Genomic DNA, 16,791 nt, shown 5'->3' on the forward strand with positions numbered 1-16,791 from the left:
CACTTGGTTATGGAATGAAGTGACATCATTATCGCACTAGCAAAGGACGTGGGACCAGACAGCTTCAACCTAGTGCACATCAGGTGTATCCTTCCCTCAGGCTGTGGTGTCTGGATCAGACACCCCATACAGACACAGTACTTGCAGCACTGTCTGACACGTGGCTGACTGTCCCCCAGCCCTACTGGCCTTTGGAAGCCTGTTCCACCTACCTGTCTGTTTAACACTTCTATGACCAGGTGAATCCACAACCTCGGTGATGCCTAAAAGGCTTTTTATTTGATTTTTGCTTATATCATTTATGCTTCAGATATAAAATGCCTGTGCACCCATCAGGTCTCTTGCATCATCTAAGGTTGAAAGGAAAATACAAAACATAGTTATTTTTTAGTTTCCTTAAACCCAGCTTGAGTCCTCTATTGCCATAACCTTTTGGTAATAACAAAATAATAGTACACTTGTTTATGGAATGAAATGACACAATTAGGTCAATAACATTAGATGTCTCACTGATCCAGGCTGCGATGTAGGTGTGTGTGGGTCTGTAGGAAAGAGGTGCAATGTTTATACATTGTATCAGTTAGAGGGGCCCTTGTCCTCACCCTCACCCTCCGGCACAGGCACTGTGCACCCTCACGTTGTTGGTGTGCCTCATATTCCGGGCATGTAAGGCGTGCAGATCATCTCTCTTCCATCTTCCATCTTCCTCCCTTCTCCGATATGATGAAGGATCACTGGGCGATTCTGGTGGGCGTGGCGGCAGGCTTCTCTCTGGAGTAGTGTGTGCCAGGATGCACTTTAGTGAAGTCAAATCCTTCAATGGAAAACAAAAAGATACATGGAACCAGAGGCGAGAATGCTAAGGGGTGCTTACTGCTGGGGCACAGTGCATAGCGGGGCGCGGAAGGCCCAGGGGGTATAACGTTCTTTCTTTGATGGGTACATTTTACCAAAAAAAACGAATCGAAATATATAGGCGGGGGGTTGGAAAAGTATATATAAGAGGGGGGAGGGGAACTCCCCAAAAATAAAAATACATTTCAATGAGTTTTTTCGGTAAAACATATTCGTGAAAAAAAACATTGAAATTGCCCCCGTCGATGAAATGACATAGAACTGGCTAGGATTGATCACTTTTGGCAGATGGAAGGTGATCACTATTGGGGAACAGTCTCCATGTGGGTGGGGGGCTGCTAAACTAGTGATATGGGGCCTTTGGTTGTGTAGACATCTTAAAGGTGGTCACTGTTGGGGGCATGATATCCACTTGTTAACATAAACCGACTCAGTAGCTTAATAGGAAAATAAGACTATGGTTACTACATGGGTAGAGAGAGAACAGGGGCACATACTGCTATAGTGGCAGAGCAATGCCAGAAATGGGGGCAGACAGGGATAGGCACGGCTGATCTACCTGTGCTGTCATGGGGTAGAGAAGATTCAGGGATGGACGCTGCTGGGGACATAGTACCCATCCCAGCAGAAAGGGCCAAGTATAGAGACTGCGTGGGGCACGGGGAACACAGGGGGCTGAGCAGGGAGGATGGTGGTGACAAGTATCATGGGGGGCATAGGGGGTCCTTGTAATGCTGCAGAGTACGGGGAGACAGAGGAGCCAAAAGCCCTCGTTTGTCACAATGAGGGGAGTACATCCACTGGGGAACACATGGCAAGCTACTTGCTGAGGAGGTGGGGGCGGGGGTTAGTGCTGTATCCAGCATGGCAGGGGAACACACTGCTCAAAGAGTTGCATTGCACAAGGGAAACAGGGTCTCCAGATGTGTGGTGCCACAAGGCACCACGGCCTAGCAGGTTGTTCCTTGGGTTCTCCCATTTTACACCAACAAAACCGCTCAAGTTTGCGGGCTACTTGGTGCAAAGAGTAAACATTACTGCAACACATTGAAAGTCAGCAGCTTCATGGCACTGCAAATAACAGATGTTAGTTTTATGGTACTAATTTTATCGACTGCGGACGGATGAAAGGCACAGACAGCCCTGCCACAATTGAAACATATGCATGGAGGTTGCGCAAAGATTTTTGGAGCTCTGCGTAAATGCGTGCATTGCTCCTTGGGATAAACCCACTAACACTGGCAGAAGCCAAGATTTTCGCTACGGCCACACAACAGTAAAAGGGTATGCAAAATAATGGCAACTTCTGAAAATTCCAAAGCCCACCACGGCTAATGATGCAAACAGAAGCTGCCCCTTGTCTTGCCCAAAGTCACTAGTTTAGCAAGCATTTGTTTCTGAAAACAGAGAACCTCAAACTGTGTTTTGTAACTCATGGGGCCTCATTACGAGTAGGGCGGTAAGGGATACCGGGCACCGGTAGGGAGACCGGTGAGGTAATCCCTTACCGCCCTACTGCGAGTTCCCTTAGCGGGTTCCTCCTTAAACGCCTGGTCTGACCAGGCGTTATGGACGGAACCCGTTAAGGGAAATCAGAGCCAATAACGGTACCGTAATTTGCGGTACCGTTATTAGCACCTTCCCCATTCCCATTGAGCCCTATGAGGGCTCAAATGGGAATGGGGAATGGTTTGGTGAATGGAGACTTACCGGTCCCCATCGCACCAAACCGGACACGGTACCGTTATTGATGGTAGTCATGGCGCAAATAGCACCATGACTACCACCAACCTCGTAATGAGGCCCATGGTGTTTTATTACATGCAATTTTGCATTTCTGCACACAATTACAACTGCAGGACTACGAGCACCAGAATGCACTACAAGCCAGAACTGAATGATTATTTCACACCTGACATGGGACAATTCTGACTGCGGCAAACTGCCCAATGGGTTGTAATTCTTTCAAGCAAATCTAGACAACACAGAGAGCCTGTGCAATACATTCACCAGTTATTGTTTGACACAGCCTTTCAGCTTTTTGTTATGCATTATAATGGGAAAATTCACAACTATTATTTTATTTGTTTTTAAGAATGACTTCCTTTTCGCAATTTTGCAATGTCAGCTGGTGTTCAGTGCATGCTTTTTAAAAGTGAAGGTAGCCACTCAATGATAGCTGGGTGCATGCCCCACCATCATTTATCAACCCAAATGTTTCAGGATTTGCAGAGAATACCATTTCTAGGCTTTCGCTTGATTATAACCAATACATTTTTTCCTCTCGCACTCCGTTCTTTGGAATTAGCCAACTGCCGGGCCCCCCACCCCCACCCCGGCATGCATCTGCTTTCACAAAACCTCTGCCAGAGGAATGTAGCTACCTTTCATAGCAACACATTTGAATTGTAGCTACACACATAACTGACTATCCTCTTACACACACTCCAGCTTATTTCTTAGTGTAACTCTCCCCACCCATACATATGACAATTAGACATGGGTGGCTAGCAAGGATTCGGCCAAGCCCTTGTAACCTTTAATGGCTATTATCCACACACGCATACTAGCACTTCCTAACTTTCCCATACTTCGAAGTTCGGTCCCTTCGAGGGCGTTCAACCTACAGCGCGTTGGAACCATACCCATGGTAAAAGGCGCTATACAAATGAGAAAATTAAACAATGGCAGGGTGGTTTCACTACCCATCCTACCCCTGCCACCTTCTTTCACTTGTCTTCATCTCCCTGCAGCCACAGCACCCCCTTTGTGGTCCATGGATGGTGCACTGAGCTTTGTTGGGCGTATTAAGGAACCCGCAGTATGCCTTTTCTCTTTCTCGCTCCTCACCTTATTGGCATGGCTATGAAGACCCCCATGCACGGTTCAGCGTCATTCTGAAACCGACGTTATGGAGCTACAACCACACCAGGTGAGGTGGCAGTGGGAGACTGTGGTTGTGTCCGCTGTGTGACAGATTTGAGGCTTGTGGAAGACACTGGGGAATTCTTCTGGTAGAAAGGACTAGGGATTGTGGACTCTATCCATATCACCCAACGAACGCCTGATGCCTAATAGGCAAAGTTCCCAGCCGGCCACTGACCACAGCATCTGAGTAAGTTACAGTGGACATTAGGACAGGGTTCAGCCTGCCAACCAATTTACCAAGAAATGGGAAATGAACACCTGGTGTTTCCATATCTCTGGCAGCCCTTTCTCTGAACCGGAAGGCCATGCTTCTAACAAACCCTACCACTTTGCCTATAAAAATGAGTGCGGTCTCCATCCAGCCTGCCCATGCCCCTCGTCTGCCAGTTCCCAAACTCTTGCTGCGCACTTTGTCTAATGGATCGGTTTTAGAGAGTCACAGAGAGACAGAGAGACAGACAGAGGGAGAGAGGGAGAGATAGAGACAGAGAGGGGGAGAGGGAGAGAGAGAGAGAGAGAGGGAGGGAGGAAAAGAAAGACACAGGGAGAGGGAGTGTGTGAGAGAGAAAACGAGAGAGAGGTAGAGCGAGAGCGAGAGAGACAGAGCAAGAGAGAGCGAGGCAGTGTGTGTGCGCAAAGGGAGAGAAAGGGGGAGAGAGAGTTAAAGGGGCAGGGAGAGCGAGAGTACAAGGTGGTGTGTATGTGTGCGTGCAAAGGGGGAGAGACAGGCAGAGAAAGAGATGCACGGAAAGAGAGAAAGAGTAAGAGGCAGTGTGTGGGAGCAAAATAATACAGACAGAGAGAGAGAGAGGCTTTGAGAAAATGAGCAAGGATCTGTCTGCATAGACCAGTTGTACGAGTGTGGGGGATCAGATTGTTTTATCTTCTTAGTCCTTTCTCATGCTTTTCTGTGACTCCGAATGCTTTCCTGTGACTCCTAATGGTTTCCTGTGAATTATAATGCTTTCCTGTTACTTTTAATGCGTTGTTGTGACTGCTAATGTAGTATTGTTACGTCTAATGCTTTGTTAGGCCCTCATCCCCTTTTCATGCCTGACTTTATCATGTTATGACTTGCTATATGTGGTTTCAAAATGTTCTGCACCCCTCTCCAACTTACACATTGGGTCTTCACTGATTGCTCACACCCATAACATGTTCCAACACACGCTACGCATACCAACTGAGTAACCCATACATGGAACACCCCTCGCAGCAGACCTCAAACATCCAACCACTACACCTCTACAACCAACTTACATCCCACAGCCCCGGCCAATGCAGCCTAGCACCACAAGCCCCCAAGGCTACACTGCGGACATGCATGCCTTCATGCCTTCCACGCAGAACACCCAGAGCTTGGGGTACTTCTGCTCTACATGCATCAACGCTACCACAAAGCTATCCTGCATTTCCCCTTTCTCCCCACTAGCCCAATGCAAATGGCCGCAGAATACAGTATAAGTCCCAGTAATATAACATGTGCATAATATTTGTTGATTAGAAGGGGCAACACATTTTGTGCGCCAAACAGGCGTACAACATGGACCCGACAGCATTATAAAGGTTGAAAACATTGGGCCTCATTACGAGTTCGGCGGTAACCCTGCCGGTGCTTCCGGCGGGTTGCCGACCGGACTCGTAATATTTTACTGGCACCTGACTTCACGGTGGCACCGGGACATTACTAGTCCGGCGGCCTGGGAAGTCAAGCACCGGTAAAATGTTAGTCCCCATTCCCATAGGGTCCCATAGGATGCTTAGGGAGTGGGGTCTCGGAAGCGCCGCCACCGTTGCTAACCAAATGTTATAAACTGATAAACTCAGAACTAATATAATAAGCATGTGACTAACACAGACAATTTATTACAGCTATTACAGATTTAGAACCATTTGCTATCAATTGAACCGGCAAGAGAAATAATACACCTAGCGATCAGCAGGATACCAGTTAGGTGGGGGAACTCAACTCTATTATGAAAGCACGTCATCTACACTGAAATGCATGGGTCTCACAGAGGGACCCACTGCCTAACCAGCGCCTTGTCCGTCCAGAGGGTCGCAGACCCAAACATTTAATAACCACATCACTAGTAATGTAATGTCAATTTTATCAACAGAAATTGAATTTTCTCTTGACTATTAAAGAAGAGCCATAACAAGAGGTTCAACACTAATTCAAAGGCTAGTGCACTGGAACTTTGAGAAATGATTTAATTTGCTTTCAAGATCTAATAGGAAATCTAGATAATCCAAAACACCCATATCTAAATGGAAGTTTTCTTTTATTTATTTCTAGAAAAATATTAAAAACCTGATATCTATACCTGAAGAAGGCCCAAAATGCATATTCCAAGGATAGGAGCTACTACCCTGAGTGTCCTCAGCGCAATCCATCACTTAGTCCTATCAAGCTATTCGGACAAACTAAAACACATAAAGACTTTCAATTTTGATACATATGTGAATGCAAAAGCAATTTTATTGTCATAGCACTATAACCTCCTAGCCAGAGCTAAGCGTCTGAGAGCGCGGTCTCGCCTTCAGTGCACATCCTCTGAACCCCCTTCCATTCTGGTTAGGAACATCCGGTTGTGCTCCCGCATCAAGCGCCTACATTGCACCCAGCAGTTTGAGGTAAAACATAGTGACTGTGTACAACCAAATACCATATACCAGTTGTCACTTAACTGTGCTAAACATTCACCTAAAACTCTGTGAATACTGATAAACTAGTATCCAACATCCCCAACTATGAGATATTTAAAACATCTCATAATATGCTAGTTGTCTGTGGCTCCACTCCGTTGTTACATCAAAGCACACCACTGCATTCCTTGCCGAAGGTCACACCCTTGACTGGGTTGCCCATCACAACTGTTCCATTAGAGTTACCATCATTTCCCCTATCCCCTGGTTGGATCACCACTCCATCCTGTTTGAAATGAAGGTCTCTAGGGGCCAGGTCAAACAAACCCCCCTCCCTTCAGCACTGGCCAGAAGCACCCGGCAACTAACTAAAGAAAGGCTCACACCTTACCTGTTAGCACCTGTCCTTCAGGCCCCCTGCTCCAGTGACCCAGAAACGCTTGCCAATAGGTTTAAAACAGTCATCTCTCAGGCAGTTGATGCCATCGCCCCTCTTACCTTGAAAAAGGCCAAGCGGTCCAAGCATTCTAATGCCTGGTTCTCCAAAGAACTATCTGATCTTAGGGCTAAGAAAATGACAGCACTCTCCCATTGGAAAGCAAACCCTAATGACGCCTCTAAGTCAACCTTTAAGACTGTATCCAAAGAATATAAAACGGCAATCATTAAAGCAAAAGCTTCCTCGTTTAACTCAAGGATAGCAAATGCTAAATCGGATACCAAGGACATTTTTGCCATCTGCAGGGAGTTGGAAATGCCCACTACCCCTCCGCCAACACTCCACAAAGATGAAGATTGGTGCAATAAAATCCAAACGGCTATGCTGGACAAACTCAACATGCTCCAGAATAAAATCCTAGCCCATCAACAAGCCCTTAGTCACCGGATATCTCAATCAGAGACCAGTACTCTCGGTGACCCCCCCCTCCTTTGAGTTTAAGGACATAAACGAACAAGAGGTTATCACTCACCTTAAATCAATTAAACCATCCTCCTGTAAAGGGGACGCCTGCCCAGCTCATCTTATTAAAGATTGTGCCCTTCCCCTTGCCCCTTTACAGCGTTCATTAACGCCTCCTTCCAATCAGGCCATGTCCCCACTAGTCTCAAGGAAGCATGGGTACGCCCTCTCCTTAAAAAGTGAACCCTTGACCCAACTGTCCCAGGGAACTATAGACCCATTACGACAGTCCCTTTCCTTCTAGACATTCTTGACAAGGCAGCTTACCTGCAAATCTAAAAGTTCCTTGAGGCAAACAATGTGCTTGGCTTCAGGCAGTCGGGATTCTGCCCAGGGCACGGCACCAAAACCGCTCTCCTAGATTTAAAAAATCAAATGGACGATCTCAGAGACACGGTTAAACCTGCTCTCCTTCTGCTCCTTGATTTGACCTGGCGGATCACAACACTCTCTGTCACCACCTCTCCACTGCCGCCAAATTCTCCCCTACGGCCATTGCTTGGATCACTTCATTTCTTAAGGAAAGGGTTATGAACGTCTTTTCTGACTCAGCCTGTGCCCACCCAAGGTTTATTAAATGTGGAGTTCCATAGAGCTTGTGCATTTCACTTACCCATTACAACCGGTTTACCAGGCCATTGTTCCAGATCCTGGATGCCTTTGGCATCACATATACTAACTATGCTGATGACACACAGGCCCTCATCCCCCTCACGGTAGACTATGAAGCCGATACGGCTACCCTCAAGTCCATTTATTTCACGATCCAAACTTGGATAGCAGAAAACTGGTTATGCCTCAATGGAGACAAAACCGAGCTTCTGATCTCCTGGCACGCTCAAGAAAATGGACAAACAATACAGCTCCTTTACAATTGACCACTCGTCAATCCCAGTATCACAAGCTGTAAAGACCTTGGGGGTCTACCTGGCCTGTGACCTCTCTATGAATAGGCAGGTCAATGCCATTGCATTGACCTCTGCCTATCACTCTAAACTTATCAACGCAGCAAGACCATATCTCATGGAACTAAATTGTTTTACCATTGCAAGAGCCATAATCGGATCCAGATTAGACTACTGCAATGCCCTCTTTTTAGGGACCTCCAGTAAAAACCTCACCAAACTCCAGACAGTCCGGAATAATGCCCTTAGAGCAGCCACTGGCACCTCCAAAAGGGTACACATTTCGGATACCAGAAAGCAAGTTCACTGGCTCCCCATTAAAGAGAGGATAGTCTTCAAAGCCCTTGCCCTAACACATAAATGTGTCCACAACCGGGCACCCCTATACCTGGCTCAAAGAGTTGTCAAGCAAAATACCCACCAGACCCACAAGAATGGCCTATGCCAATAGGTTCTCTGTTCCTAAAACTAGGAGAGTGCGAGCAGGAGGATCTAGTTTTCCAGTACTGGAGCAACACATTGGACAGTACTGGGAGAGACACATTGGAATGCCTTGCCCCCCGAAGTTCGAAAGGTCGAATCCCACTTAGCATTCGGGAAATTAATCAAGACCTTGCTGTTCACCTAATCACCTCACCCAATGAATGTTGTTATTCTCAAATCAGGCTACTTTGGTAAAGTTCATTGGAACTTTATCACGCTAACTGTAACCTGTAAGAGCTGAACTACGTTAATGAACTAAGATAACTTCATGTAACAAAGACAATATTGTATCATGCTCACTGTAACCAAGATCGAAGCATCACTTTGTAACAAAGACAATGGGCCTCATTACGATCCTGGTGGTCGGGATACAACGGCACCGGTAAGCATGCCGGTGCCGTTGCATCCGGACCGACCATACTACGAGTTGTGCTCGCGGGAGCCTTTCTACCCGCCAGGTCGGACCTGGCAGGGCAGTGCGGTACCCGTGAGCCCAACTCATCGGATGCACCGGCACTGTTATGAACGGCAAGGTCGGCATGACCCGGTAATTGCATTCACGGGTGTAGGACCCGGATGCGAGTTTGGGGGTTGCCTTGCCGGTTTTACCGGCAAGGCTACCTCCAACCTCGTAAAATTGCCCAATATGTGTACATAAGACAATGGCCCTCATTACGAGTTTGGCGGTAGCCATGGAGCTATTAGCTCCATGGCTGCCACCAAACTGGGCTCCTTTACCGGGTTCCTGCAATGAGGAATAACCTGGTCATTCTGACATAGCTGGACCCGGTAATTCCTCCTTGCAGGAACCATTCTCCATTCCCATTTGAGCCCCCATAGGGCTCAATGGGAATGGGGATGGAGGTAACAACAGGCACATTATGAGTGTCCCATTGTTACCTCCCTCTTCCCCTCGCGGGACCCGGAATAGACGTCTGGTTTGGCCAGACGTCTGATCCGGTTCCCGCGAAGGGAACCTCGTAATCTTTCATCCGCCAAAGGCACCCATAAATGTACAGATAGGACACTGTTGGTTTATTTTTTAAAGATTTTTTCCTTTCCCGTGAAGGGAACCTCGTAATCAGCCCCGACGAATGAAAGGGGCCGGTCCCGTACCGGCCCCCTTCATTCCGTCAGCGCAAGCCTCGTAATGATGCCCAATCTCCGTTGCGCTTTACAAATACAAATAAATAAATAAATAAATACAATAATGTGATGTATATTTGGAAACTCATGTGACTTGAACCAAAAAAGGACATGTTTCCTATATGTTGACACTGAATATTGCAAAAGCACATGTTCATCTGCATATTTAATTTGGTGATATTTTTAGTGTTGAAATATTTTAAATGCAAAAATACATTCATGAGTAAAAGAAATTGAATTTGAATGACTTGAAAAGACTTGACAGTTTACAATGATATTGTAAGAAGTGTGCCCCTGTTTGCCCCCGCTGTTTTTTGAGGGTCCTCATTTCTTGCAATTTATTGGCTCTGGTAGCACAGTGCCAACAGGGAGTACCTGAAAGTTACTGATACGATCCATTCAATTGAGTATTTATTGTATGAATCTGAAAGAAAGTGAGTGCACCTCCACAACCCAACCGTCATAGGAGAGAAAGAGGACAGCGGGTCCAGCGAGGAGGAGGAGGAACCTGCAGCCAAGAGGAAGAGGACTATGACTGCCAAGGCCAAGGCCACTAGGCAGCAGGCAGAGGCTGTCACAAAGCGAAAGGCAGATGGGGCAAGAGACAGGGGGAGAGCGCAGGGGCCTGTTGCCAACCCGGCGGCCTTGGCTGCGGAGGCTCCAAGGAATGCAGAGGTTATGCATCAGCAGGGCGAGATTCAGAGGGTAGGTGGCAGGGGGTGCGGTGAGCCCTACGGTCATGAGCCAGGCCTCCGTACTGCCCAGGGAAACCCCTCTTGTGGGGGTAGTTAGCCGCAGCAGGCAATGGCAACACCGGTAGGTAGCCAGGGGCAGGGTTTTGAGTGGGGTAATCAAGCCTCCTCACTGGCCAGGGAAACCCCTTTTGGGGAGGGCAGCCAGCTGCAGCAGCCTATAGCAGCACCTGCGGGCAACCAAGGGCAGGGTATTGTATGGGGTAACCCACCACGCAGTACAGGAGGGTGATGCCTGGCTTTCCTCCAGTAAGGGCAGCCGGGAACTCTATTTGGCACATTCCTTTGGCCTACAAGGAGAGGATCTGGTGGGGATGGGTTTATGCAAATTGTCAGAGAAGGAGAGGGAGAAGGTGTCAGGGCCTGACAGGGGCCCAGTGTAGCAGCCACCAGTGTGGGAACATATTCATCCAGCAGATGCCATCTCTGTCCCACTTGTAGAACTCTCAGATGGTGAAGAGTGGCATCTGCTGGACCAAAGCAGCATCAGGAGCAAGAAAAGGCTCCTAAACTACGATCCCCAGTAGCCTCCGGGAGCGGCACAGCCAGCATTAAGCATACGGGGCCGGGAGCCCCACGCGGACAACGCCCCAGGTACCGCGCATGCGCGAAACGGGATCGCGCATGCGCAGAAAGCAAAACCTCGTTTGTGCTCGACTTTCCTCACGGGCGGATGCAATTTCCTGAGCTCCGAGAAAGCGAAACTCCTACACGGGGCCATCCCTCGCCTACATCTCCTCACCGCGGCCCCGCGGCTCAAAAACTAAGTACTATTTAATCCCTGCATGAAGCGTTAAAGACCTTGTAACCCCTGAACTACTAACTGCATGACAGCACGGGGGGTTTGATAACCGGGAGGCACCCGATTAACGAAGGAGGCCAAAGGCGCATTTCTGGCACCAGGCGCATGATCATGTTTGGCACCTGACATACGTTACTAATCGCATGAGGAATAGTGTGCGAGAGCTAACCACTGGTGAACTTAGCGGACAAGCAAACCGTATACTAATACTGTCTCATTTGGCAGACACAGCTCCCGGTTTCAAAGGGCACCGCTGGGGTCGCTGAGGAACCAGACTTCAGACAAGCACCGAAGCTAAGTCATTTACCATTTCATTTGGGGTTGATCGGTGTTGTGTTATCAATGTTGTGTTATCAATAGCCTGGTATTGGTTCCAGTACAAAACCAACGTTGGGGCACATGCGTTTGTAAATGTATTCACATGTTGTGCAGTTTGATTGGGACGGATTCCAGCCTGTATTTGTATCCAATGTCAAAGGGGGTTCAGCCTGTGATATTAACAGGAAAGCACTGTAAATTGAATCCACGTTCCACTGTTTGACACTGCAGCAAGTGGCGTACCATGCTGATTAGCCAAGTAGGCTATGAGGGACCCAGCTTCTGAATTTGTGTCAAGAAGCTGAGCACCCACGCATGCTCAGTGCAGCTAAATGAGTGTGCCCCTTGAGGCAGTGTATGTACCAAAGTGTTCCTCAAAGGTGTGTAATAACAACCAACCACCTACAAGAGATCAGGAGCATGTTTATCCCCAAACCCCCTACCCATCCATAAACTCAACCTTACCCTCAACCCAGTGATCCTACAACCCCGTACCCATCCAATCCAAGGACCCTAACCCTAACCCTCTTTCCCCGTGGTGGTTGCGGTGTCCTGTGTGCTTTAAGTCCCAGGTGCCAGGTGCCAAAACCACTGAGTGGAGGACAGAGTTTGTGCTACTTCTGCGCTGGATCCAGGGATCCTGAGAGAAGGACAGGGAGAGGGCCAAGGTAGAGGAGAGCATCCACAATTGGTTGGCACTTTCAGGATGCTGACATCCATCATGATCGCAAAGTTCCCACAGGATGGGGGCATTGTTTGCATATGAGCAGTATGTCCATACTTTATACCTGACCTACGGCAGCAATGCTTGGTTAAAGTATAACCAGGGTTGTAGGCTTAAAATGCAGGTTTGGCTGGCAATGTCTTGGGATGAGGTGGATGTCAGGGGCTACATTGAGAAAATGGTACCATCAAGGGAGACAGGGGACAAGGCACAGGGCGAGAAGCCTCATTATAAGAGGGAGAGATGGTCACATGGGGACAGGAGGAGGGGATCCTTTTGCGGGCGCTCCTCCTGGAATAGTCGTCCCAGTTACCATCAGGGGGATCAGGCAGTTTGCTGGATGTTTAAGGAGGGGTATTGCCCCTTTGGCAAAATCTGCAGATTTAAACACACAGGTGGCAAAAGTCTTGGGAACCACAGATCATCTTCCAGCGAGGGAAAGCAGAGGGGTAGTACGTAAGCCAAAGAGAAGGTTACACGGAATTGAAACTTACTTGCCCACGCCCGTACTCCTACAAAAACGGATTCCATTCTTGAATGCATATCACAATAGCGCTGATGCTAAAGTGCTTTGGGAAGGTTTCGGGGGGGGGGTTAGGATCCCTTACAACAGGGCTGTGGGGAGCAGGGGAGCGGACAATTTAAACTCAGCAATGAAAATGCCTGAAGTGTCACAGAAGGTTGCTAAGGAAGTCAAGCTGGGTAGGGTGGGTAGGGTGGCAGGCCCATTTACGTCCCCGATGTTGGAGAATTTTGTAGTATCACCCCTGGGTTTGGTACCAAAGAGGGAGGAGGGGCAGTTCCGCCTCATACAGCACCTTTCCTTCCCCGAAGGTGCGTATGTTAACGATGGCATAGCAGTGGAGGAGTGCAGGGTTCATTATTCTTCATTTGACGATGCCATAGAATTGGTGAGGGCATCAGGAAAAGGCACTTTGATGGGGAAGGCCGACATCGAGTCTGCCTTTAGGCTACTGCCAATTCACAAAGAAAGCTATCATTTGCTGGGCTTCAAGATAAAAAACTCTTACCACTATGACAGGTCCTTACCAATGGGGTGCGCTATTTCTTGCCCTTACTTCGAAAGGTTTAGTACCTTTCTGGAGTATGCTCTGAAGCAGAGGGCGCAGGGCGAGAGGGTAGGGTTACAGCACAGTTCCCAACATGTGCGGCTGGGGGCAGAGGTGAAAGAGGATCTCAAAATGTGGGATGGTTTCCTAGACGAGTTCAATGGGGTACTACTGTGGCGGGAGCAGTTGGCCATTAGTGAGAAACTCAAGCTCTTTACTGACGCTTCAGGCTCACATGGGTTTGGGGCCATTCTGGGGAGCAACTGGTGCGGCCAGGTCTGACCAACAGCATGGCACCAGGAGGGGATTACCATGGACATCACCCTTCTGGTGCTGTTTCCAATCGCGGTTGCTTTTAAGCTTTGGGGAAGTCATTAACAAATAGGAGGGTGGTTCTTTGGTCAGATAGCCTGTCAATGGTCCAAATCATCAATCAGGGGACGTCCAGCAATGTGAGGGTGCTGAGGTTACTAAGAGAGCTGACAACAAGCTTGCTCAAATTAAACACTGAAGTAAGAGCATGACACATTCCTGAAGTAAAAAAAGTGGCTGCTGACTCTCTCTCTCTCGTTTGCAGTGGAAGAAAAGTCAGGGGAACTGTCCAGAGGCAATCAAGAGGATGACCCCATTCAAAGTGCAGTGGTGGGGCATGATTGGGGTAGTCTGAGCTCTCTAATCCACACTGCCCTCGCCCCGGGCACAGCAAGGAGGTTCAGGGGGTGCTGAGAGTGATTTCTGTCCTTTCAAGAAGAAATATTGATGGAAGTGCAAAAGGGAACGCCAGTATGCGCCTTTTTCGGTTGGGGATGGCGGTCTGGGAAAACTAGATCATGGATGTCTTATCATTTGGCTACTATCGCTCATTACTATAAACTCGGGGGTGGGGGAACCCAATCTTACCAAGGAACACTAAATCGCAATGGCAATGAAGGTTTGGGCAAAGCAAACAGAAAGAAAGACTGATGAAAGGCAGCCCATTGATATTGCAAAATTGCACATTTTCATTGAAACCCTGCCTACTGTTTGCCATGGCGAAATGGAGATGGTTTTGTTCTCTGCGGCCTTTTCATTGGCCTTCTTTGGAGCCTTCAGAGTAAGCGAGCTGGTTCCTGAGAATAGAGAGGGACGGGGCTCTGGGTTTTTATGCCTGGAGGATGTGCAATTAACAAAAGAGTGGGTGTGCATTTATCTGAGAAAGTCCAGGACCGACCAGAGGGGAAAGGAGAGGACAGTCACTCTTTATAGCATCCAGGGGAGCATAGTGTGACCAGTAGCGGGGCTGACGACTTATCGTCAGGAGAGGCAATAGGCGGTTGCAGGGTCCCCCCTAATCTTGCACAGGGATGGGTCGGCTCTGAGCAGGTTCCCTTTCAGGAGTGTGATGGATATGGCATTGAAAGGGATGGGAGCTACAGGGGGAGTGTTTGGTACACACTCCTTTAGGATAGGGGCGGCCACATCAGCAACCGAACTGGGTATGGGACCGGGGGCAGTCATGAGAATCGGGGGTTGGAAGTCGGGTTGTTTCAGGAGGTACAAAATATAGTATTAATGACCACCCTCTCAACTCCTTCCAATTAACAGCAGCTCGAAGGAGGAGACGGTCCGTTTGGGTAGTGGGGTATTCGTTTCTGTCTAGGGGCAGGGCCAGCTGGACAGCAGAAAGAGAGAGGAAGACCGCCGGCGAATATTGGATCTCGTGGCATGGGGTGCCCGGGATGAGATGTGCACCATTGCAGGGGCGCATTGACATGTTGTTGGGTAAGCAGCACAGGCCCGACGTTTTGATTATCCATCTGGGTGGCAATGACCTGACTAGCTTGGGTAGGGGGTCGTTGATGAGGGAAATGATGTTCATGTTACAGGAACTGTCCTTGCAGTTGGTTATAGGTCAAAGGTTCGAATGAAAAGGATCAAATGACAAAAGGGTCGAATCAAAAGGACCGAAAACAAAAGGGTCCCCCTCCTAACCTCCTTTTTTGTGGTAAAAACCACTTTTTTTTCCTATACGGAAACCCAAAAAATATATATTTAAAAAAAAAATTCTACCCTTTTGTTTTAGGTCCTATTGACTCGTCCCTATGGCATTTTATACTTTTGGATTCGAACCTTTGACCGGACACCCTTGCAGTTTGGCGAGACAGAGATCATCTGGTCCAAGATCATTCCCAGATAGCACTGGAGAGGTGCAGAAAGCCATTCTGCAGTTGAGAAATCGAGGAGGAAATTAAACAGAACAATGGCTAAGTTCTGCAGAGGTTTCCCCCAGGCCAGGCACGCTCTGATCAATTAAAAATCCCCGGAATTCTATGTTAAGGATGGAGTGCATTTGTCATCAGCAGGAATGGATCTGTTCTTTTGGAATTTGTGCACGAAGCTGCTGGAGTTACAGGAGAAGGAAAGGAGGGAGCCACGGTGGGCGTGGGCCCACCTTTGCCGTGGCAGTGTTTTAGCGACCACTGGCAAGATATAGACTACTCACGAGCCGTGGAAAAGCGGGAAGAGTTTTTGTTCTTCTCGCGATCAGCGCCTCTTGGTGGCCTAAGAGGCAGGGGCGCTGGGAGTATAGATGAGAGCTCAGCTTCCCCTGACAAAACGGCACTCTCCCAGCCCAGGAACACCTGCAAGGGCAGGTGGGGCTCAGACAAGAAGGGTTGAGGGAGTTTTGGTGGACTTGGTAGGGAAAGGGGGAAGCAAGGTTTGGACACAGAGCAGTCGGCGGGTCGCCGCACCTTCAGAACTATTTTCACAAAGTTTGTTTGCAGTGTTTTTGGTTTGGTAGTTATAAAGAATGTTGTGAAACTAAGTCTGCTGCTTTTTTAAGCCAACAAAGAAAGACTCGTTCTGCACCTTTTTCCTTGGTGGGGTATCAAAAGGGGTGAATGGAATGAGCAAGTGTGTTGTTACAAAGATGGACAAATGCCCAGGTTATGCTATTCCGACCATAGGGGACTAGAGCTGGGGGTTTGAGCTGGCGAGATGGGGGCAAGTGGGGCACTCACAGTGATTGAAAGAAAAGCCCCTCTTTGTTTATGATCCCATTTTAGGCCCCAGCTGTCTACTGTGGCCCTCCCAGGTGTCCCACCTCCTCATGTATCTTACTTGCTGCTTGCAATACCAACCATTACCAAGTCCCCCCCCAAATAAATATGAATTGCTCGAGAGGATATCCAGCAATGATATATCTGGAATAAATAC

The 16,791-nt window shown here is 48.3% G+C and overlaps 1 protein-coding gene across 1 annotated transcript in view; it reads right to left on the minus strand.

Annotated features, from left to right (window-relative positions):
* Positions 1–252: 252 nt before the first annotated feature.
* CD164L2 (CD164 molecule like 2) overlaps positions 253–16,791 on the minus strand; it is a 353,970-nt gene continuing 337,431 nt past the window's right edge. The window contains exon 6 of the mRNA XM_069622900.1: positions 253–814. Coding sequence (XP_069479001.1) covers positions 808–814 — 7 coding nt within the window. The 3' untranslated portion in view covers positions 253–807. The remainder of the gene's footprint in view (positions 815–16,791) is intronic.

Source organism: Ambystoma mexicanum, chromosome 11 (assembly GCF_040938575.1).
Source record: "Ambystoma mexicanum isolate Mex_15411 chromosome 11, UKY_AmexF1_1, whole genome shotgun sequence".
In the NCBI taxonomy this organism is placed as follows: domain Eukaryota; kingdom Metazoa; phylum Chordata; class Amphibia; order Caudata; family Ambystomatidae; genus Ambystoma; species Ambystoma mexicanum.